This window comes from Mytilus edulis, chromosome 1 (assembly GCF_963676685.1).
Source record: "Mytilus edulis chromosome 1, xbMytEdul2.2, whole genome shotgun sequence".
NCBI classification, from domain to species: domain Eukaryota; kingdom Metazoa; phylum Mollusca; class Bivalvia; order Mytilida; family Mytilidae; genus Mytilus; species Mytilus edulis.
Window position 1 is genome coordinate 111,414,093 of NC_092344.1, and position 25,444 is coordinate 111,439,536.

The window sequence follows — 25,444 nt, forward strand, 5'->3', positions numbered from 1 at the left end:
TATTTACAAACAAGTAGTTCTAGTTAGACTAGATAAGAATACGTACTCTAATTGAGCCTATAAACGATTTTTTTGCAATGATATAAAACCGGAAGTAGACAAATTACAAACATGGCTGCCTTATTGAGGTGAAATGACAACAAACTTTTTAATCTGTTAATTCTCATTGTACCATATTCACGCAAGACTTCAACTTATGAAAAAATCTTTCAGTTCTTGAAAATAGTCTTTCTTCGACCATAAACTAATTATATCTTGCATTTCATGGTCCAAATATGTCAGAAAACAGTTGCAGAATAATATGAGGCAGGCATTACCTGTAAATGGGGACGAAGTCTGTATGAATTATTATTTTGTAACTCAATTATTTGTCCAAAAAAAAGACACGGAAATACAGTAACGTTTCCGATTTTGGTTCTGTTGTTAGGGATTTTAGTTGTGACGTTATTTAAATTATGACGTCATATGCAATGTAAACAAGAAACGCTATCATTAGGTAACGTTTTTTCATATCAAGGAATTATTAAAAATGAAATAAGTATTGCGCGTTCCTTCCTATTTTATACTAGACTGATAAATATATATTTTACTCAAAGTTTCATACAAACGAGACCGGAAAAAGGAAGTATATTGTACATTTCTGCGCAGGTCCGGGATTTCAAAACATGACATAAAAAAAATTGAACGATTTTGAGTTCATTAGTACAATGAAAAATTCGGGAAATTTTCCCGAATTTTTTTTTTTATTGAATTTTCTACTGTTATTGGGGACTTCGTCCCCATATTATTGCATTTTTTGTCCTTTGGCTTTGGGGTCCCAGTTAATAGATAGGTCTAGGATAGTTTTCTATTGTTATATCAAAAATTTACAGGAATCTTCACGATGTCCAGTAATGGTGGACAAATAGCAATAAGGCAGTAAGGCGATGTAACTCATCATAGATACCAGTGTTTTCCCTAGGCTATTCAAGCAAAGCGATACTGCTACGCATCAATTTCGACCGCCATGCTTTCATCATTGCCGCTATGCATCCCACTATGTGTGAAAATCGTAGCTGTGTAAAATATTTATTATCGATATTTTGAAAGTGAAGTGACAAGTAACATATATCCACAGGTGATTTAAACTCATCCGACTGATAATTGGATGCATCATGTACAAAAAGTAGCGTGTTTCGATATTTTACAACCTTGTTAATTACTGCGTTATACTTCTAGACTTCAGTTACATAATAGAAGTTGCCAGATAGCTAATAAATGAATAGTCAAATTAATCTCCAATGCTAAAGTACTTTCTGTGAAGAAAAAAATTATAAAAAGTTTTAACCTTTTCTGTAAATTGACTTTTACCTGTGCCGTGGCTAACTTTTAAAACGAGTTTTTGACATCGTTGTTTAACAGAGATCTTTGAAATGTATAATCTTGGTCAGGTTAGTTTTAAAACTAACGTAATTTCACCGAGAATGAAGAACGTATATTTTTCTCAGTTTCTTCAACAGTTTATAAAAGGTCATAGAACGTCGATGAACTATTTTTTGATTGGTCATAACAAAAAGATATTTTTAGATTAGTCAAGGTGATTGATTTTATCAAAGAATACACATCACCGGGCCGAGTAAAAGACAGTCTGTATATGAAAAATTTATAAGATTTGATAATTTACGGAATAATTGTTTTTTTAATAAAATGTGTTGTTCTATTTTTATTTCAATGGGTCACAAGCTAATTAGCGGCCCCATTTACCGTTTTTAAACAAGTGGGGCTAAATTTTTTTACTTCGGCAAGATAGGAATTTGACAATTATGAATCGTTATAAATAAATCAAAGAGGGGTGTATTGAAATTGATAGTTAATTTTCATGAAATAAAATGTCAGCTTAGCTTCCAAATAGGTAATTGCCAAAAATGTCACCCGTCGTATGTCAGGTATAAGTCAGTGACGACTTCTGTAATTAACGCAACTATACTTTATTTTATTATTTCCTGTATTAAAAATGTCTGAAGTAATGATGACACTCAAAGTTGTATTTAACAACTTGCTGTTGATGATGAAACCATTATATCTGCAAATTTCAAAGAACAATCATCATTTCAACGACCATGTCAAAGCAACCATCAAAGAAAAGTCCTTCTGCAAGTTAACCATGGACCCACCATGCATGAGAAATTTTCTAGGGAAGACACAGGATACCATGACTAAATTTTGTATATACGCCAGCCGCACATTTCGTCTTCAAAAGACCCATCAGTGACGCTTGAATCTAAAAAAGTAAAAGACCATAGCATTAAGTCTTTTGGTTGTGTCAAAATTGCATCTGTACAGGGGGTAATACCAATGACCATATAACACTGTTATTATCCAAATAACACTTGAAATTTGTGCTAATATATATTTTAATATTAGCACCAATATGTGCTAATATTAAAATTTCAAGTGTTATTCGGTCATTACAACTGTTATTCGATTAATAACAGTGTTTTTCGGTCATTTGAGGTACCCTCTGTTCAGTACTGACAGTAGGTACTAAGTCATCCATAAACAGTTGCGCTAAGTAAGTACTTCTTTAAGTTTAATAGCTCAGTGGGTACAATGAGTGATAGATTTCTCTTGGAAGAAATTTAAAGGTCCCATCAAATAAACTATACAGAGAACAATACCTGTTGTATTTGTTCAATGGGACAATAGAACTTACAAAAGTTTAAATGGACAGGTAACTTGCAGGTGAATCTATGGAAAACTATGATAGGGTTCGCAATAACATGCATGGCAAGTTTGCAAAACATTTTTTTTTCTCAGGCAAAGCTGTAGGATAAAAATTCATATGACTTGTTTTTATATCTTCTTGCTTTCATCATTTAATCATTTATTTAAAATTCTGGTATAATTTTTACCACTTTCATAATTGCACACAAATTAGAATGAAGTATTATAAAGTTTTTTATTTGCAGGAACACATTAAACCTTTGTCAAAAATGTTCCTTCTTCAACTTACCACTACAGACAGTAATGATCTCAAGTCGTCAGAATTCCAATAGAACATCTGTATGTCGTGTGAAGAGATCTATCTTTAGACAAATGTATCCTACCACTTTAGTTTTACCAGATGGAGCAACAATTAATATCAGATATCATGAACCTAGAAGAATAATAAAGGTAATTTCTGTTATATATTGCCAAATATATAATGATTGTGAAAACAAATAATTGTAGAAATGCACATATATTATCATATACATGTACATGTACATGTGAACTAAACTCATTTTGCAGGAAATTATAAGTGATTATTATATTGTTCTTGTGGAGTTGATTTTCATGTGATGATTGTCCCAGTTGGCTATATCAACCCCAACAGATTTGTTACAGTACTAATCATAGAACAAGTTTACATAAAAAACAAAGACAATACACTACATTTCTAACATTTGTAAGTCCGTCAGTTAATCCTTAGTTATTACAGTAATAATAAAAAACTCACTATATGATAAGACTAAATCTTAATGCTTCATTTTAAGTTTATAGCCGTGTTAAACAATAATTAATGATTATATTTTGAACTCATGTATTAAATCATTGCTCTGACGTTTATTTACAGTTGCCATTAGATGTGGAAACATTGTCTGAAGAAGACAGGAAAAAGAGACTGAAAAGAAGGACAAAGATAAGGAAAATAGAAGTGAAAGATGATGGAAATGAGGAGGACTTTAGTATGAACAAATATCAGTATTTATGGAAAAATAAGAAAAAATAAAATAATCTACTAAAACACTTTTTTAATATTTTAGATTCTTATTTTTACTTTTCATATATATTGCAAATTCCGTTGAGGTGGACAAAAACTACAATGTACAAAATTCAAAGCCTTTATGAAATGATCTTTTTTTGAAAGGCTTTGATAAAAGCAAGACCATTCGCAATTGGCTCCTGTGGTTTTAATTTATTCTCAAAGAGAATTGTGTTTTCTTGGCAAATATTTACAATAGAAATAAGAAGATGTGGTATGAGTGCCAATGAGACAACTCTCCATCCAAGTCACAATTTGTAAAAGTTAACCATTATAGGTCAAAGTAGGGTCTTCAACACAGACAGAGACTGGCTCACACATGTCTTTTTATTTGAATAATAACAAAATAGCTCTAGGTAAATCATCTTTCGACACTTTTGAGGGTTGTGATGAAAGTTTTTTTGTCTATTTATTAGAAATGGACTTGAGTTTATAACATTATCAGGGGCGGATCCAGCCATTTTAAAAATGGGATTCCCAAACCAGGACAGAGGGGGGGGGGGGGTTCCAACTACATGTCCCCATTCAAATGCATCCCCCCTGGATACGTCAATGATTATCATTCATGATTGGTAAGCTACTGTTGCCTTTTTGAAACATTTATGGTACATGAAATGGACCTGAAACATGACTATCTTTTTGGTTTGTATCTCACTTATGACTAATGTCTCAGAATGCAAGACATATGGATGATAATCGGACAGCTGCAACAAATACTACATGTATTGATATAAAGCTTTACATTTCAGTAGGTAAAAGACTTGCATTTCTTATATTTTGTATAGATTTCTAATGTTCTGAAGTATCTGTCATACATGTCAATTCCCTTTAAGGGGGCTTACCGGTATAGATCAACTTTTTTTTCTAATATAGGATTTCACTAATTTTTTCTATAAATTAACTTTATCCTATACCTAATAGAAAAATACAAAAATAAAAATATAAGGTTACCGTTCATTTACTCTCACAATCTGCCTGCTAAAGAAGCATTCATTTTTGTTTAGGTACTTTTTTTCTGTTGGACTAATAGGAGAAAAAAATGTAGTATCAAAATAATTTTTTTTTTTTACAAAAATCACTTAAATTTTACAATAGTTAAGTTTAAGTACAGCTTATTTGATTTTATTTTTAAATATAGGTCACCAATGAGTTAAAAAAGATATTTCAATTTTAATGCAAAAAAATGCATTTTTTTTCACCAAAGGGAGATAATTTGGAGCTTTTTCAATGATATTAACATTTTAAAAGTCATCTACGGCCAAAACAAAGGGATTTTTTGGGTTGATTTTTGTACCATATCATAAAGTAACAACTAATGGTGTAATAAATAAAATTTGTAATGAATAAAAAAAAGTTAAAAATTTGCTGTCAAAGTTTTTATACCCTCGAGCCTCCTTAAGTTACCTTTTTCTTCAGTTAAAATGAGTAATAAGACAAGTAAATTTAGTAGTTAATAATAAACAAGGTATACAAGAATGTATTCCAGGGGTTCATCTGACCTTGGTAACATTTTGTGGAAAAGTGATTAATGTTAAATTTTTGATGTTATTTCTGGTTCCTAGATACTATTTATAAGCAAATGGTCAGCCGACTTTTACTCATTTTTGTGATTCTGTGGTCAATCTGTTGGGGTTATAAGGTCCATGTCTCAGATGTTATAAGCAATAGGTTAACAATATTTTTGTTTGATATGATTGCAAGGTGTACATGCTACATGACAGGGTTTATCTGACTTTGATCCTATTTTCAGTGTTCGTTGATAACTTTAAGTTTATGATACTTGTGGTTAAATAAGAGTGCACACCCTGTTATCTCTTATTTTCTTTACTGACCATTGGTTTCATGTTGATAGTCCTAAATATAAAACTTTAACTACAATACATTATCACATTAACTTAACATGATCCAAAGAAATAAGATCTAGGTCAGATAAAACAAACTGGAAATACATGTACATCTTACAATCATTCAATACACCTAATATAGTTGACCTATTGCTTATAGTTTCTAAGAAACAGAATTAAACAGGAAAACCAAAACATTGACCAATGAACCACGAAAATGAGGCCAAAGTCAGATAAACCATGCCAGACAGATATGCACACCTTACAATCTATCTTTGCATTACATATAGTTGACCTATTGCTTAAAGTATCTTAGAAACAAACTTCACCATGAAAACTTAACATTGACCAATGAACCATGAAAATGAGGTCAAGGTCAGATGATATCTGCCAGACAGACATATACGCCTTCCACAAGAGGGTTGCTGCTCACAAGGAAGCTATTAAACCAAGAGTTCCAAATGGTGAAGTTGAAATCATATATCCCTTCTTAAATTTTACAGATGCCATCACAAGTTGGTTGACCGTTATCGAATAACCATTTCACAAATGATATCGGATATGTTCCTACCGTCAACTAGAATTCCCTTCCCTTTCATGAATGTGACCTACCCAATTAAACTATTTACCGGATTTGTTACAACATGAGCAACACGACAGGTGCCACATGTAGAGCAGGACCTGCTTACCCTTCTGGAGCACCTGAGATCACCCCTAGTTTTTGGCGGGGTTCATGTTGCTTATTCTTTAGTTTTCTATGTTGTTTCATGTGTTCTATTGTTTGTCTGTTTGTCTTCTTTTATTTTTAGCCAGACGTTGTCAGTTTATTTTCGATTTATGAGTTTGACTGTCGCTCTGGTATCTTTCGTCCCTCTTTTCCAATCAATCCATATAACAAATATAGTTGGCCTACTGTTTATTGTTTCAGAAAAACAGACCAAAACACAAAAAAACTTAACACTGAACAATGGACCGTGAAAAGGAGGTGAAGGTAAAATGAAATCTGCCAGACTGACTTGTACATCGTAAAATATTTCCATACACCAACTATTGTTTACCTATTGCCTATAGTATTAGGAAAAAAGGCCAAAACACAAAAACTTAACTTTAACCAATAAATCATGAAAATGAGTACAAAGTCAGATGACACCTGCCAGTTGGACATGTACACCTTACAATCATTCCATACACCATATAAAGTAGACCTATTGCTTATGGTATCTTATACATGGACTTTACCACGAAAATTTTACCTTGTTCACTGATCCATGAAATGAGGTCGAGATCAAGTGAAAACTGTCTGAAAACCTTGCAAAGTAAGGACATACCAAATATAGAGACCGATTGTTTATAGTACTGGCCACGAAAACGTAACCTTGTTCACTAATCCATGAAATCAGATCGAGGTTAGGGAGCTACCATTTGATTTTTATGGTGGGCTAGGATGAAAAATTTTGTCCTGCATTTTTTTTTTAGCTGTAATCTCTGTCCTGCCTTTTTATTTTTCACTCTAATCGGTCCTGCCTTTTTTTTTTTAGTTTATCCTGACTTTTTTTTTACCTAAATTGTCGTCCTGACTTTTTTTTTTTGCAAGTGTCACATCCTGCCTTTTTTTTTAACTCAAAACTCCTGTCCTGGGTCCGTGTAACACTTATCAATTCAAAGTTTTAAAAAGTTTTAAAATTTTAGATTTTTGGAATTTTGATCAAAGTTTCAAAATATCAAAATTCCAAATTGTGTAAAAGTTTTGAAATTTTGAAATTTTAACCAAAAAATTAAAATATTAAAATTTTAAACATCGTTTGTAAATTTGATAGTTTAGAAATTTGATCAAACTTTTAAAATACTAAACCTAATGTGCAATTTTGATTATTTCACTTTTTGAAAGTTTGATTTTTTACATTTTTGATTAAAATATCAAAAAGAGAAAAGGGGCGAAAAGAGGGGTACCTTGAACACGACCCTGGTTCAGTGGTGGTGCAGTGATGGTACAGTGATAATAAACGTCATACTAACTTAACTACGAAATATAACAATAAACTAAAATTAAAATCATACAAAACTTATAAGACCAAAGGCTCCTGAATTGGGACAGGCGCACAAACGCGGCGGGGTAACCATGTTTCGTGCGATAACAACCCTTCTCCTATACATCTAGTAAATGAACAAAAAACAAACCCACAGCAAGACACACAGTTAAACGCACTTTAAAATAAATCCGAAGTCCCATGTCAGAAAAGGAAACAAAAGAAACTAATCAAAATGACAATGATAATAAATTAACAAAGTACTACTATATCTAAAGCTAGCAGTTACTGACAAATGCCAGCTCCACCCCTTAATTAAGCTACTCTAAAGATAATAACTTCATCATATGAATAACAGGCTCCCTGTTGGATTTATTGCTTATCTGTTCCTAAATACTCATGAAATATTTGTCACTGGCAACCAAAAATGGATTATTTAAAATAGGTTGTTTCTGAACATTTGACAAATTTAAGTTATTTATAAACAAAATATTAAATAAATTTATATGATACATGTAAGAGAGAACTTATAAATAATTTATAAAAAAACAGCTTGTGTTTATCTTTTAAATCAAAAAAGTTGTGCATTTCTGTCGGGAGGAAAAATATGTCCACAAATCAGAATTTCGAGCAAAGATCCAGTGAAATTTCGACCTCGTTTTACTCAAAAAGTAGCATATGAAGGTATACTTTTTATTAAATATTTAATTTAAGGTAGCACAATACAAAGATTTTGTTACTCCCAATCAGACAACTTTAAACTGATGTATTTCATTTCATCCTTCTTTATATTTTATAAATGAGGTATCAAAAGAAAGAAGAAAGATTAATCTTTCAAATTGTGATAATTTCATTATGACATAATTGCTACATAATTAATTATTATGTAATTAGTTGCTATATTGTGATGTCCACACTTGAATGAATTTAGCTTCTTTGTTCTTCATAGCATCCCAAAATATTTTATATATTCTTGTACAACACAGCTTCACCTCCAAAACTGTGTCTCAGATTTCCAAAAACATCAATAGAACAAATTTTATACCCAATTGAATTTAGTGGTCTCTTATGAATTGATGTTGCAAACTTCATTGAAGATTTATGAGAGAATGAAATACAATAGGAAAATTCTGAGACAGTTTTGGAGGTCAAACTGTGTTGTGCACGAATCTATAAAATATTTTGGAATGCTATGAATAACAAAGAAGATAAGATAGATAAGATAAATACGTTTATTGCAATAAGCACAATTATGCTATAGCACATTTAAATTACAACATTATCATGTGTAAGCAACATAAAATTTGTATTAATACATAGGTTTACAAAACTGCAGAGAACACAATTAACAATATGAACATTTTGTTAATGAAAAAGACAATTAGATGCATATATATATAACTACGTTAATATGAAAGTTCTGAGTTTCCAACTTTCACACAAAAAACACATCAAATTGTAAATAACAGTTTTTGTTTGAACTTGTAGTAGTGAATACAGTTTGTTGATATTTGGCCATGTATGATAATATTTTGAGAAGTATTTAAGTCTATACTGTCTATATGCTGGACAAACCATAATAAAATGATATTCGTTCTCTATGCATTGCATAGTACAACATTTACAAATTCTATCCTCCCTTCGTTGTTTTATGTAACGACCAGTTTCCATATTTAGTTTTTGTACACCAAATCTTAATAAAGACAACATTTTAACATTGATATTTTTCAATATATATTGTTCCATCTTAAAACCTGTTTTTATCATTTTGTACAATATTAGTTTTTCAGAGCTCTCTACAGACTCACGCCAGCTCTGATAAAATTGATCTAACAGACGTTCATTCAAAATATCAAAATTTACATTAACATTCTCTTGTGCATACCATAAATAATTAGCTAGCTAAATTCATTCAAGTACAGACATCACAATATGGCAACTAATTACATAACAATTAATGATGTAATAATTATGTCATAATGAAATTATCACAATTGGAAAGATTGGTCCTTCTTCTTTCTTTTGGTACCTCATTTATAAAATTTAAAGAAAGATGAGTGGAATTACATCAGTTTAAAGATGTCTGATTGGGGATGAAAAATCTCTGTATTGTGCTACCTTAAGCAGGTAACAGTAGCTTATATATCTTAAAGGGAAGAAATTCTCACCGTCAGAAAAAAACTGTTTGGTTATATCTATGTTCATGGATATGCTCTTAAAAATGCACAAGTAACAAATACGGAACAATGATATCCCTTCATACAAAAAAAATCCATTTCCTTTTATTTTCTATTTGAAAACAGTGGTTGGTCCTTTAGGGCACCTAATGGATATATTATGGTAAATGCGTATACTTTGTACAAGCATCAGTCCAAACGTTGTCTAAGGGTGCAACCATTTAACTTAAAAATTGGGAATATGGTTGTTTTGTCGAAGTGAAGAAAAAAAAAAACGCGCTGAGCGCAAACAATTTTATTAAGTTTTCCATCGCTATTAATCAAATTATTTGGTTCAGACGTTAATACTATAAGGCATGGGGGAAGTCTGGATTCAGAATATTCTTTTTTGTCCTCTGCTTGCACAGATTTTGTTTTCTCCAGCAAATTGGAGATCAGAATATTTTTATGTACCTGTATTAAAGCCCCTCGTGGAAGTATCCAAGTAAAATAAAGTGTCACTTTAGTGACTATATATATATATCGGATTCCCCGAAAAATAACTATTTATCACTATATGATATAAACTTTTTAAAATGATTTTCAATTTCCAAACGCCGACACATATAAATTGATAGATGGGCGATTAATGTACAGCGGCAACTATTACATAAATATGAAGGTTGAAAATAATGTTTATGTTGTACGTTTATGATATGAATGTATACAGCGTTTGCAAAACCAAAACAATTAGTTCGATGTTAACGACTTTATTTGGCCATTTTAACTTATTTTGATTCGAGCGTCACTGATAAGTGTTTTGTAGACGAAACGCGCGTCTGGCGCAACTTCATATTTTACATTCTAGTATCTATCTATGGTGACTTTATGTAGATACCTTATAGCAGTATCCTGACTCCAAGCTACTAATATTGGTCTTATTCTGAATTTCAGCGTAAAAAAATATCAAAAACCTCCCAAATTCCAGACAAACACAACGTTCATTGCGACACCATGAATTCAGTATTCCTGCTGTACCAATACTTAGATCTGAAATCGTTGATACAAGCCACAAGGCAATATATGATCGTCATGCATTCGATAAAAAATAATGAATACAAAACGTTAGAATTTACGACCGAAACGCTTTTCTGGATCTACCTTCTTCAGGAACGCTCAAAACTGAATATTTAAGGCCAACAATTTATAAAAAAACAGAAATAGTTGATTAAAACGTAAAAGACGATCGTTCAAAATGTACATAAAATGATATATTCATCTGCCGACGTACTTGCAGAAAGCAGACGTAAAGCTTAACAGAAAAAATTGAAATCAAATGAGATAATACAATGTGTATTGAGCCATTTTATTGCTTAAAGTTCAGTAGAATATATATATATATATACATCTTCTTTTTTTTATATACTCAACCTTACCATACTATTTGACCTACTGCGAGTTGGTCATTTTTTACTGTTACTATTAAAATATGGGTACTGGGAACACTAGAAAGTAAAATGGTCAGTTTGATCAGAGCCGTGCGTTTAAAATGAATTCTCTTCTTTTGAGAAATATTTATTTTTGTCATCCAATTTTTCACCTGTTACAACTGCCTGTCTGTGGTTTTATGTTTTACATTAACTTTTAAGTACATGTATCAGTATGTCTTCATTTTATTTTGTTTCGTTTCGTTCCGCTTTTATTTCGTTTTGCAGTTTACAAGTACCCCTCTTTTCGCCCCTTTTTTCGTTTTGATATTTTAATCAAAAATCAAAAAATTCAAACTTTCAAAAACTGAAATAATCAAAATTGCACATTAGGTTTAGTATTTTAAAAGTTTGATCAAATTTCTAAACTATCAAATTTATAAACGATATTTAGAATTTTAATATTTTAATTATTTGGTTAAAATTTCAAAATTTCAAAACTTTTACACAATTTGGAATTTTGATATTTTGAAACTTTGATAAAAATTCCAAAAATCTAAAATTTCAAAACTTTTTAAAACTTTGAATTGATAAGTGTTACACGGACCGTCCTGCCTATTTTTTTCAAATTTCATCCTAGCCCCCCCATAAAAATCAAATGGTAGCTCCCTTAGTTGAAAACTGTTTGAAGGACATGACGAGAACCTTAAAAGGTACGCACATATTAACTATAGTAAGTTATCATATTACTCATAATAAGAGAGAAAGTAACATTTAAAAAAAAACTTACTTTTTTTCAAGTACTCATTGACTATGAAAATGAGGTCAAGGACAATGGACATATGACAGACGGAAACTTCACTACATGAGGCATCTATACACAAAGTATTTTACATTCAGTTCTTAAACCTTCTAAAATATAAAGCTTTTTAAAAGTAGTAAGATGATGCCCCCGGATAAAAAAATCCGATTAGTATTAAACAAGGTATACAAGAATGTCTGTCGGGATTCATCTGACAGGGGCAACATTTTTCGGAAAAGTAATCAACGTTCAATTTTCGTTGTTATTTCGGTTTCTTAGGTACTATAAGCAACGGATCAGCTATATTTGGTTAATATAACGATTTGAAAAGCTCACTACAGCTTGTGTTTATGTAGTTTATCGTATATCGACTCTTAATTAAACTTTGACTCTTGAAATGATTGTAAGGTGTATATATCCATCTTGTGTGGTTCATCTGACCTTGACTACCGTATCATTTTTCAATGGTCAACCAACGAAAGCATATATAGGTGATTTTCTCAAATATGAAATGATTGTAATGTTTACATGTTAGCATGACGAAATTGTCTAAAATGCAGGTTGCGGGTTGCAGGTTGCGGGTTGCAGGTTGTGGGTTGCAGGTTGCGGGTTGCCACAAGGGGATATATAAGCATGGAATGGTGTAATCTACATAATTTTACTTGTTTCACTTGTTATAACAATTTTATGATCAATGTTAAAGGCAAGGTATTTAATTACAATACACATTATTCTTGTGTAAATAAACTTACACCTAAAAATAGAAATCTATCAATTTACATTAATTACAATATCTTGATGGGTTTATGTAATATTATACACACCTTTTCGTATGAAAAAAAGAAAGCTTAACAAACATTTGGGTAAAACCTTCAACAAACGCGTAGATTCTCACAACTAACTTATACATATTAAGCATCAAGACTTGACACGGTTTTAATTTTAAGTGGTAAATTAAAGACTTAAGTTTTTGCCTTTAAACTAGATATATATGTACATCATTGTATATATTTTTGATTAACAGTGTTTCTGGATTCTTTAGCTAGGTTCTATTGCATTCTTATCAAGGGTCCTTCTCAAAAGTCTACCTATTCAAAAGTCTTGTTTTCCCTTGATGCTCCTTTAAATTTTTACTGGCTTATAAATACGCTATGATAGGCATTTTTTTAGTCCTTTCTTCGCCGGTCTATCAAGCATTTGTTATCGCTCTCACGTGTACAACTTTTGCAATTTTTTTTTTATAAAACTATTCTATAAATATAGTGGAAGATATTAGCAGGCAAAATCGAGGGAATTGTGCAAATGATGATACAAGCATGAAAATTACCACAAAGCATCATTATTATGTACTTTTAAAGAAACAACTGCTGGCCATTAAAAAAAAATCATTTTTTCAAGATGGCCACCGTCGTTTTCTAAAATGACTGTTTTTTCAGTTTGAAAATACTGATTTTTTTCTGGAAAACATTTCGTTTACCTTCTTTTAGTGAAAAACAGCTGTCAGGTTTGGTAGCTACCTTCCTTACATGTGAATAATTCACTAGACATGAGTATTTAACATATACAGGGTTTGCGCATGCGCGAAAAAATTAACAAAATTCATTAAAAAATATTTCAACTATTTACTATAAAATAAGTGATTTGGGATTTTCAATGATATTATGATTTGGTTTAATAACATTCTTCAAGTTTATGACACGAATTGATAATTTTGCGCATGCGCAAACTCTTTATAGACATAATGAGTCATTTGTATGCACTACCAGGGCAAACCGTAGTTCATCTCATTACTTTAAAAAGCAAGTTAGTGTAAAATCTATGATGCCACTGTTTAAAAACAAGCCCATTCAGTTGCAATGATCAGGCACTTGATGGTTAAGACGGAAAATGTGGTTAATACGAAAAAAACATCAATATTAACGGCAGATCAGTCACTTTTTGGTAATGGATAATCATTGGGAATCGCCTGATTTGTACAAAGAAGATAAGTTTATCGTCATTTGAGGTGGATTTCACATTGAAATGACTTGTTATAAAATTCTGGGTGATATATTACGTGAAAGTAGATAGACATATGTCCTCACTAAAACCATTATTGCAACACCTAGAACGGCATATTCTTGTATGTATGTTCAAATGTACCTAGCAATAGACACGCGCATCAGATAACTCTATGTGTTTTAGCTTGGATTGTATATATCGGCTTAAGAAAGGTAAACACAGAAGTTATAATCATGTCATGACTCTGTGACGTTAAATGATTTGATAGACTGGTGTAAGAAAATATAGTCATCTCTACCACAGTTCAATTCCTGGCGTTCAATTATAAAATAAAAACTTCTTGTGAATTTGGTAGTATGCTCATTTCATGAGTCAGATTTTGTACCAATAGTCCATATAAAGCATGATACCGTATTCATTTAGGTCTTGATCGTGTAACATATTCTCGATCGCTACCGACCTTTTTCAAGATATGGCTTCCCTTCACTTACGTCACCCACAGGTGGCAATTGATTTTGAAAATGATAATTTCAATGTACGTAAGACCAGCAAATATTTTTCTTATAAAACAATTGATCAGACAAAAAACTCAAAATCATACAATTGTAAAGGGCGATGTGTTGTCATAGGTTTAACCGAAGACCCCATTTAGACGTATTAATGGTAGCTGGACCGGAAGTCAGTAGACTATCAGATAAATTTGCAAGATCTAGTGGTTTGAGGCATTTTATAATAGATGAACGACTTAATGAACACAAAGGATTTCTCTTAAAAGATCAAAGGCAAATAATTTGAAGATCGTTTAAAGCAAATACAAAACGAAGGAGAACCGGTTTCTTATAACGAGATCAAAAAGAACAACTTCCTATTATGTCGGTAAAATAAAACTGTAAACGTTTTGTAGATATCTTTTCTAGACTTTTATTTCTTGTCGCAGTGGACAAACTGATTTGGAATATTTCTTAATCCATAAAGACAAACTGCTCCTCCGTTTTTGTCTTCGGATGTCATTTTAAACAGTGGTATGAAATCGGTGCAAATGGATACACTTGAAACATTTTGCAATTTGCATATCCAAATTCTGACGCATTTACCGTTGATGGGGCAGCAATGGTTAATTCCAGGCCACCTTGTAGGGCAACAATATTGGATGATTTTGCACTTGTGTCATACGATCTTAAATAAAATCTTTCATCGATAAGTATTCAAGAGTAGACATTGTGTTAGATTTACTAAAAAGACAAAAGTTGGGTTCTGGAGTAGTTTTCTCTATGAAGATGACAAGTTAACGAAACGAATTTTTTGCCGACAGAAATGCTTTTATATAGACTAATAAGGATACTTTCCAGCTACCCCTTGTAAGCATGGAGAAGCAGATATACGAATGTTTGTCCATGATCGGCATGATTATGAAAATTGTTGTAAGACGGTTATTTAAGGTAGCACCGGCACAGATGTAGTAGTATTAAGAATTGCAGCACTCCAAAAATGTGGTGGAACAAACTGAGAAAAGGTTTTGGCAGGAATGAAGACTTTTGATGACTTCCTGTACGTGATATATCAAATGCGTTTTGTCCTCGTATTGCTACTCTTCCTTTCATACATTCAGTGGATGTGACACTAAGGGAATAGGTCAGTTTGGATGACATGGGAAGTATTTCAACATGTAAGGGACGTACTTATTTCTTTACTGAAGTATAAGGACACATACATGGACATAAATGAAGCATTTGTTTGCATCATATCTGACAGAACAACATCACTACTTGCTGTTAACGAGGCACGATGTAAATGTTTACCCAGGTAGCAGCGGCATTGTGATGTCGTTCCGCCTACAAGAGTTTTTTTTCCGGAGCACATCCAAAGAGCAGCGTATCAAGGCGGATAAGTTTGGGCTCAGCCTGATTTATGTACCAATTCATGAACACTGGGGTTGGATGAAAGAAAAAAATCGATGACAGTTGGGAACCAAAAAGGACTTCTACGGCTGCCGTTAAAGTTGCATCCTCCTGTCGGGAACTTTTGAAATTCGGAGGCGAAAATTCCAGTTGTGTTGGTGACTGTAAATGCTACCGTTCTGTCCTTCCTTGTACGAGTTTTGTTATTGGCTACTGTCAGATAATTATAAGATAACGAACCTGTCTTTCTATCAGAATTAGGCATTTAATCTTAACAAAAATTAAAAAATTTGGCCGCCATTTTGAAACCGGAAATCACTCTTTTTTGTCATTTATGTGTTGTTTTTTCGTACTTTAGGAACTGTTATTAACGCTTAATAAAAACTTACATTGGATTATACCTATAACACAACTTTCAAGGATTTCAACTGGATATGACTCCATTTGCAAAATTATCGGTGGCCATCTTGAAAAAATGGAAATATTTGATGGCCAGCACCTGATTTCTTTTACTTATCATTTAGTCCACCTTTATACCAAATTTCATGCTTGTATTTCATGCTTGTGTAATTATTTGTTAAGTTGATGAAAATTATTAAAATATTTTCTACGTTTTTTGCCTCTAATTAGGAACCGGAAACCACTATTTTTCTTCATTTAAGTGTTGTTTTGTCGTACTAAGGAGCTGTTTTTAACGTTTTATCATAACTTACATTGGATTATACATTACACATCTTTCAAGGATTAAAATCCCTTGTAAAATTGCTTGAAAGTAAAAAAAATCGAAATTTTTTACTCTTTTGCCGACATTTTGAAACCGGAAGTCACCTATAGTTTCATTAATGTATTGTCTAGTGGTTATTTATGAACTGTCATTTGCTTTTTATCAAAACTTATAATGGATTTTACATAAAACACACCTTTCAAAGGATTAACAAATAATGGCTAATTTGATATGACGCCATTTTCAAAATGTGTGGTGGCCATCTTGAAAAAATGATTTTTTTTTCTGGCCAGCAGCGGATTTTTTATAAGTATCATTTAGTTAACCTTTATACCAAATTTCATGCTTGTATCACGATTTGCACAATTATGTCCATAATATCTCCCACTAATAGGTTATAATAGGTTAATATCAGCAACATCTATGACAAGTTCAAAAAATGTTGAAGTAGTTAAAAGAGTTATGCCCCTAAGAAGTATTATTTTTTTTTAGAAAATGTCCTGTGAGCTGAACATATACATGTATCTCTGGTTTTTCTTTTGTTGTTGTCCTTGAGTAAAGTTCCAAGGAAACAAAGTTTCAGTTTGACTTGAGAGTTGAGAAACTATGATAATTGAAAAAGACAAGCATAAATTCTGAATCACCGCGAATATAGACCATCAAACAGAGCTGCCCCTTCTGCCAAAACAAATCTCAATTTTTCGGAAAACATTTGAAATACTCTGTAGAGCCTCCAGGATTACTTGGACATGTCTTCCCATTTGAAAATTTCTGTAGTCGGTGTCTTTCATGTATTGTCAAAATATTAATTTACATGTATATATATAAGAATTGCACTTCCAATTTTCATCAGGACGCAAAAATGTGCCAACTTGAAGGTTCTGTGTTGAAGGCCGTATTATAAAATAATACTGCCTACTTTAACTTCATTGTCTTGGATGGAGAGTTGTCTCATTGGCACTGGTACCACATCTTATTTGTGTACAATTGTTGTACTCATGTTGTTTTTGTATCAGGATTATATGTTCTACTAACCTCTAGTTTTCAGTAAGTGTTTATTTCTGCCAATTTAAAGCACAAGAGTGCACACGCTAAAATGTATCACCTTCTTTACTAGTCATTGATAGTATGTTGATAGTCCTAAATATATAGCTTTATTACAACTGTCACATAAATTTAACATTTACCAAGAAAACTAAACATTGACCAATGAACCATGCCAGACAGACAGACATGTACAGCTAACAATTCTTCCGTACAACTAATATAGTTGACCTATTACTTATAAATTAAGAAAAACAAACCAAAACACAAAAACTTAACACTGAGCAATGAACCGTGAAAATGAGGTCATGGTCAAATAATTAGGCCAAAATCAGCCTTAACCATACATACATGTACACCTTTATATACTCAAAGGATTCTCTTTTTGAAAATAATAAATACTATTTTTACTTTTCAATAATTAGTCAAATTGTAAATGGACAATTGTAGTGGAACTGGCTCAAGTTACCCCCCCCCCCCCCAAAAAAAAGAAAAGAAAAGAAAGTAAAAATAGCAGAAATAAAAATACTTACCCTTTTCATTTATTTTGGTTGGGTCTGCAAACTTATGTTGACTCTCAAGCGTCTCTGTAATGTCTAAATTTTTATTTTGCGTCTGTACATAATAAAACTGACTGCCAAAGGAAGCAAGTTATTTTGTTTGCTTTTTGCACTAAATGATGTTCATGCAAGAAAGGGCATATACAATTATTTAAACCTAATAATTTCTTAATATTAGCCTCAAAGATGTTAAATGTCCACTGAAAGGAATTTAATTGTTTATGTAACTATATTAAGACAGATTAATGTGTTCTATAGAACCTGTCAGCCTATATGTAAATAAGTTTTCATTGCATTTACTTTAATTAGAATCAATGTTTAGAACTATTAATAGCAATTGAGCAGTATGATAAGCATCAAAAGATACATGTATGTGTATTAAACTTATGATTATTGAATTTGAATTATAATGAAATGACAAAATCAAAAACTGACAACTGAAAACTGACCAAAAACTTCTACTCTACTTTAATCTTTATTACTACAGGATGTGAATGATTGTAAATTTATTAGTCATGGGGTAGATTTTATACATGTATTTTCATACATATAATATTTATGGGTGACCTGCAACCTGCAAACTTCAACCCGCAACCTGCAACCCGCAACCCACAACCTTCAACCCGCAAAATAGCACTTCCCTAGCATGACAGGGTTTTGACCTTGATTTCATCTTCATGCTTCATTGACAATGTTAAGTTTATGTGGTACCTGTGATGAAACCTCTACTGACAGACTTTCAACATAAAATTGAAGTTTGTCAAGTAAATTAAGGAAGGCAAATCAAGATTTGCACTCAAGTCAGAAGAAGAAAGGTTGTGCAAATTATGTCACAATAAAAATATAGAAGACGAAAAACATTTTATCTTGCACTGCACAAAGAAATGTTCTTATATCAAAATTGTCTAATTTTAAAAATTATATGACAAACAATCCAAAACTGAGGATGAATATATCAAACTACTTCTTAATAGCAAGTGTAGAAAAACACTTAGATTAATATCATCTTTTATTAATCAATCATTTGAATTAAGGAAAAATGAGTAATATGAACAATTTGAAGCTATAACATACAATATACATATGTCAGTAGCCTATTCTAAATTAACCTATATATATTGATATATTTATAACTGCACATTTCATTGTTCGAAATATGCCTATTGTTATTATGTCTATGTAGTATTGTTTAATTGCTGCATCATTACTATTTGTATACTAGTTGTATGGGTCGTTGCCAATTATTGTCCAATAAAATATTTGTATTTGTATTTGTCATATCTAACAGATACGGAAACGGAAATATAGGCATGAACCTGAATCAATAGAGAACACATGGTAATATTTTTTCTTAAACTATTCTTAAGATTATCTTACTAAAGAATGGACAGTCTCCTTATGATTATAACTTGACTAACTATTTGGAAAGTTTAGAATGTCTACAGTTCAACCATTTCTTGTTCTGGGTAAATTTTTGGCCAACTTTTGCCTCACTCTTTTTGTATTGTCATCTATTAAAAAACTACATGGTATAATCATATCAAAACCTCTCCAGGGTTAATATACCCATTCTTGTTTAAACTCCGGTCTGGACACTAGCTGTTTCAGAGGCATACGAAAATGGTTTAAACATTATATTTCATTTTAAAACAAGAATAAAAAGTAAAACCAATGTTTGTTTTTTTAAAACTTATTTTCAAAAGAATCAAACTAGCTTGGTTAATTCTCCTCCACTGTGTGTCTAAATCAGGTTGGTTGTGCAGCAGGCTAAGTCATGAAAATGAAATAAAATTGTCTATATGTCACCTGTAACTTTCTCTAAACACATTAAAAAAAATCATCATGACATTATATATTGTTTCGGACTTTATTTCAGGCAAGCAATTTATTGCAATAAACTTCAATCGGAAAAAAATACGTCCTTATTAAACAAATAAAAACCGAAAAACATTGGTTTTTAAATAACACTGTTTTCTTGCTTAAGATAGTTGAGAAAAAGTTGTTTCAATTCATCATCACCATGGCGAATGCATAATGTCTCAATCCCTGTCCAAAGTAAGTGTTTAATACATCCAACTTCACATGTGTAGAAAAGTTTGTTATTGAAAAGTGTTAAGCTGTTATTTACAAGAAGATTAACTCCAGGGAAAAAGTATGGTTCTAAATGACCACTGTCTATAGCTTTCTCGATACGACTGACTATCTTCAACGCCCATATCTTTGCTAAATGATCCAGACATTCTTGGTTTTGGGAGATATTGTTAATGTCCTCTTCAAGTTCATGCAAGAAACACGTTTTGATAATATATGTAGTAATGAATCTCTTCAGATAATAGTCTTCATCAGTAACATATATTTGTGGAAAAAACAACGTGTTGGTCAATGATTTCACTAGTATATAACCTTTCAGTGCGGATGCTGGAATTGCTTTGAATATTGCTACTTCGACGTCAGACAAAGAAAGTCGGAATAAAGTATTCCAATTTTTAACAAATCTGGAATCTGGAGTCTTTAAAACTACTGAATATGTATGATTCTCCAGTTCAAAATTCTGTAACATTTTCTTTGAATTGTTCATGTATCTAGGAATCCAGTTAGGCGGAGTAAGCGTAGGCACAATATCAATGTCTATTAGCATGTTTTTATATGTGCAACCAACCCATCTGAATGATAAGGTGTCAATGGAGCCCTTTTCTGTTTTCAAATATTTGACAGGATACAACTGTGCGTGTGGTGGCATCTCGAATAAGACGTCATTGATTATAGTATAAAGTGCTCGTATAACTTTTCGTCCGTCTAGGAAAAAGTGTTCATCTAGGAACTCACTAAACTGGGAATCTCTATATTGTTCTTTTAAATGGAACTTAACATAACTTCGTAGATTCTCTTCATTAGATTCAATCACCTCAAAAGCTGTACTGAACTTCGTTAAAATCCATTTAAAATCAAATTCATCGGGATATACTATTTTTGTTCCTTCTTTCCAGCTTCCAGCAAGCTGAAGCTCGCATTCAAATAAAGAATTTCTCTGCTTGACACCGAAGGCCAGTTTTTCAAGAAACTTTTTGATGTTCTCTGCTACTAAGCTGTTCTCGGTGGAGTCTATATATAGACCCATATTATTTGTATTAAGGATGAGTTCCATATAATTAGCCAACGACTGTCTGTGCTTTTCACAATGAAATGTCCAGTTAACAGTATCGACCATTTTATTGTGGTAAACGACTGTTTGCACTAGTGGACAATCGCACCACATGTGGTCCTCACCAATGCATTCTTCATCTAAACCAGAAAACAAATCTGTGTACGTTTCTTCTGACAAATCAATGGTATTTGACCTAGAATATGTGATATTTTGTTCAGAACAGTCACTTGATGATTCATCAGATGACAATTTGCATTCACCACTCAGGCTATTTTGTGTCTGTTCCGAAATATTGATTTGTTTAGGAACTTTCTCGTCAAAATTCGTCCCATCTACTTGCATATGAGCACCATGGAAAACATTAAAATCAGTTTCTCCTGACGGATATATCTTGCATGGTAGTGGATCGGTTTCTCTACAGTAAATAATACCCAGCGCCTTGAACAAAGATGTTCGTTTGGAGATAATTGCATATTGTACAGGCGATCTCCCTTCGAGATCACAAATATTTGCATCGGCACCACCTTTTAAAAGTTTGTAGATACAATCTTCTTCAAAATAATAGATAGCCCAATGCAGTGATGTTGACCCGAAATTGTCTGTGGCATTTATTTCAAATGTTTGACCACTATTTAACACTTCACGTAGAAGATTAGGATATAAGGTAGCCCTATGTAATGCAGTTTCACCAGTCATAGTCCGCAAATTGGTATCCGCCCCAAGTTTAAGTAATGTGCCAATAATTTCTTGTTTTAATTCATATCTCAGGGAATAATGAAGTGGTGTTAATCCATTTTTATCTACTGCATTTACACTAGCACCATAATGCACCAAACATGTAAGAATATTGGAAATGTCTGTTTTGTCTTCTTCGTCATCTTCCAATTCATCTGGATGAACAAATATTGACGGAATGACACAAAGATGTTTATGGTGTTAATCCGCAATTGTCCTTTATATCGGAGTTCATCCCTTCATTTATCACTGTTTCTATTGCTAACTTACTTACTTTGTTTGTTGTTGTCAAGTAATGAAGAATATTTCGTCCCTGGTTATCAACATTCTTAATGGAAGAACCAGAGTCAAGAAGAAGTATCAAACATTTCTGAAAACCAGGACGGTCTGCATTCTGACCAAGAAAATGAATCGGCAGTTGACCAGAAATAGTTCGTGCATTTGGTTTAGCTCCATAATCAATAAGATAGTCTACAGCGCCTTCACAGCACGCCATGGCTGCATAATGTAGAGGAGTTACACAAGAACCGTCCTTTAAATGTACTGACAATCCATTTTGAATTAGGATTTCTAAGTATCGAATACAAACATGCCTCTTTGAAATGTCTGTTTTTGATATATGGCACCTATGAACTAAAGCAATGAAATGAATAAGTTTCTGATCTCTGCTGCTACTCAGTTGAAAATCAATGCCAGATTCTAACAGATAGAACAATGTTGTAGACTGAAAGTTATAAGCATGGTCATCAGAACATCTTATCATCAGCTGAATGAGAGGAGTATTCCCAGCTTTATTTCTGTGGTTCTTGTTGGCCCCATATTTGTATAGAAGCTCTTGAATTGAATTATCGCAATCGGAAAAAAGGGCTTCAAACAGTGGGGTTTCTCCATCCTCGTCTTCGTAGTTTGGGTCAGCACCATATTTCAATAATATATCTACGAACTTTGTTGATCCTTTCCTTACTGCGTTTGATAATATACAAACGTTTCCTTGTTCACTGTCATAGAGGCACGAATTGCTACTTACACCACTTTCCAGTATTTTTACAAAAGTTTCCTCATCGTTATCATCGAATGCTTCAAATAATTCACGAGAATAACAGTGATTTGTGTCTTTGGTCATATCTAATCAATCATAAATAATTGTTATACTTGATTACAGTTCTAACTTAAAACTTGTTGATATACTTCATTGTCATTGCAAATGGAAGTGACAATTCTTAAATCAGGAAGTTTAAAATCAAATGTCGTTATGCTTTATATCATGGAATCGCTACTGTCATTAAATTCGAGAGAAAATTAAACTAGATCATATCTTTAGTATTTATGAGATACCAAGGAATCATGCAAAGAGATTTGACAGATGAACAATTTCAAGAAGGAAAAGAAAGATATGATTAATTCATATAATGATACATTCTAAAAAGGTGATGTTTATATTAGAAGGGTGCAACACCAAATTGATATGATTAATGAAAATGAAGAGCCACTTCAAAATATGATGAAATTCGTTCGCACTGACGTCAACTGAATTGAATAATAAGACCATCGTATTTACCAAATATATGTAACTAGTTATTTGTTAAGAAGAAGGACGGACCTCTTACAGTGTAAATTGATTCTCGTCAGATTAATGTCAACGCGAAAAGACAATTGTATACTGCCAATGATAAATGAACTAATAAATTGTTTAGCTGGCAGCTAATTGTTTTCCGTAGTCGACATGAAGTTTGGATATTATCAAGTCGAGATCAAAGGGAAAAGCAAAGAATGATCTCCGTTCACTGTAGAATCATTTGGCTTTAATGAATACAATTATTCATCCATGTAATAATACATTATAAAAAGGTGACGATGATATTTGACACCCGAGGGTATCACCAGCCCAGTAGTCAGCACTTCTGTGCTTACATGAATTATCATTGATAAGATCATATTAATAAATTAACTGTTCACAAAACTTTTAAATTTTTGAAATACTAAGGCTTTTCTGCCTCAGGAACAGAGTACCTTAGCTGTATTTGACAAAACTTTTAGGATTTTTGGTCCTCAATGCTATTCAATTTCGTACTTTTATTTTGCCTTTTAATCTTTTTTGGATTCGAGCTTCACTGGTGAGTCTTTTGTAGACGAAAAGCGATCTGGCGTAAATACAAAATTCATGGTATCTCTGATGAGGTTATTGACTTACCTCAAGGGTGCAACACCACATTGAATGATGTAATCAATAAAAATGAAAAGCCATTAAGAGAGAGATACCTTAGAACTCAAATTGGAAAAAAAAAAAATCGTTCGCACGGATGTCAACCTCGTAATAATAGAATAATGAGACCGTCTTATTTACCAAAGCTATGTAACTAGTTATTTGTTTTAAAAAAGGACGGACCTCCCAAACTGTGCATTGATTATCGTCAGATTATTTTAAACGCGAAAAACACAGTTGTATTGCCAATGATAGATGAACTACTAAATTGTTTAGCTGACAGATTGTTTTCCGTACTTGGGATATTATCAAGTCGAGATCAAAGGGGAAAACATATATGTCTCTGGTTCACTGTAGAATCATTTGGCTTCTATGATTATAAGTCTTATTATTTTTTACTAACAATCTATTCTAAGCATAATTATCTGACAATTTAAAATTAAAAGAAACTTTTCATTGTACAGTAAGTTTTGTAAAATTGCAAATTCATTGCTGATGTAAAATTTGACGTTGGAACTAAACGTTATCAAGCTCCAGACCAAATATAAAATGATTTCTTACGATAGAAGCCAAGACGAGCTTGACGAAATTACTCTATCGAATGTCTTTCATACAGACGGAAGGATCGAGTGGAGCAGTTACTAGTTAAAAATAAAGGTCAAATGAGACAACGTTCTATCAGAGTTCAAATGAAGTTAATAGAAGCAATTACAGGTCACCTTCAACTTTACAAATTTGTTTTCCTTTATATAAACATGAGATTGTCTTAGGGTAATCAGGGTAATGCATGGGAATAAAGAAACCCAGTCTTGTAGTAATTTGATAGTAGATAAAGTTATTTTTCCATTCGATTTATCTGAAAGTATGACATTCTCGGGTAAAAGTTCTCCATTAGTGTTAAATATTTGATTTCTTCTCAAACTAGCAACAATCATAGGTGTCATACTATTAACCAATTCCTTCTTTGTGAGATATTAAAAAAATATAAAAGCTTAAATAAGAATTGAAGAAAATATATAATTCTTTAAAAACAAGAATGTGTCCCAAGTACACGGATGCCCCACTCGCACTATCATTTTCTATGTTCATTGGAC

The 25,444-nt window shown here is 32.2% G+C and overlaps 2 protein-coding genes across 3 annotated transcripts; one reads left to right on the forward strand and one right to left on the reverse strand.

Moving 5' to 3' along the window:
- Positions 1-35: 35 nt before the first annotated feature.
- LOC139518429 (large ribosomal subunit protein mL55-like) lies at positions 36-3,766 on the forward strand. 2 transcript variants are annotated; one of them, XM_071309979.1, is made up of 3 exons: positions 36-128; positions 2,949-3,153; positions 3,596-3,766. In XM_071309979.1, the coding sequence occupies exons 1-3, from the start codon at positions 112-114 to the stop codon at positions 3,749-3,751; spliced, it is 378 nt and encodes a 125-aa protein (XP_071166080.1). In that variant the 5' UTR covers positions 36-111; the 3' UTR covers positions 3,752-3,766. The 2 variants fall into 2 exon arrangements, with proteins under 2 accessions (XP_071166080.1, XP_071166073.1); XM_071309972.1 differs by lacking the exon at positions 36-128 and adding an exon at positions 869-918.
- Positions 3,767-22,340: 18,574 nt separating this feature from the next.
- On the reverse strand, positions 22,341-23,270 carry LOC139498972 (serine/threonine-protein phosphatase 6 regulatory ankyrin repeat subunit A-like). The gene has a single exon (XM_071287621.1). The coding sequence runs from the start codon at positions 23,268-23,270 to the stop codon at positions 22,341-22,343; it is 930 nt and encodes a 309-aa protein (XP_071143722.1).
- Positions 23,271-25,444: the final 2,174 nt, after the last annotated feature.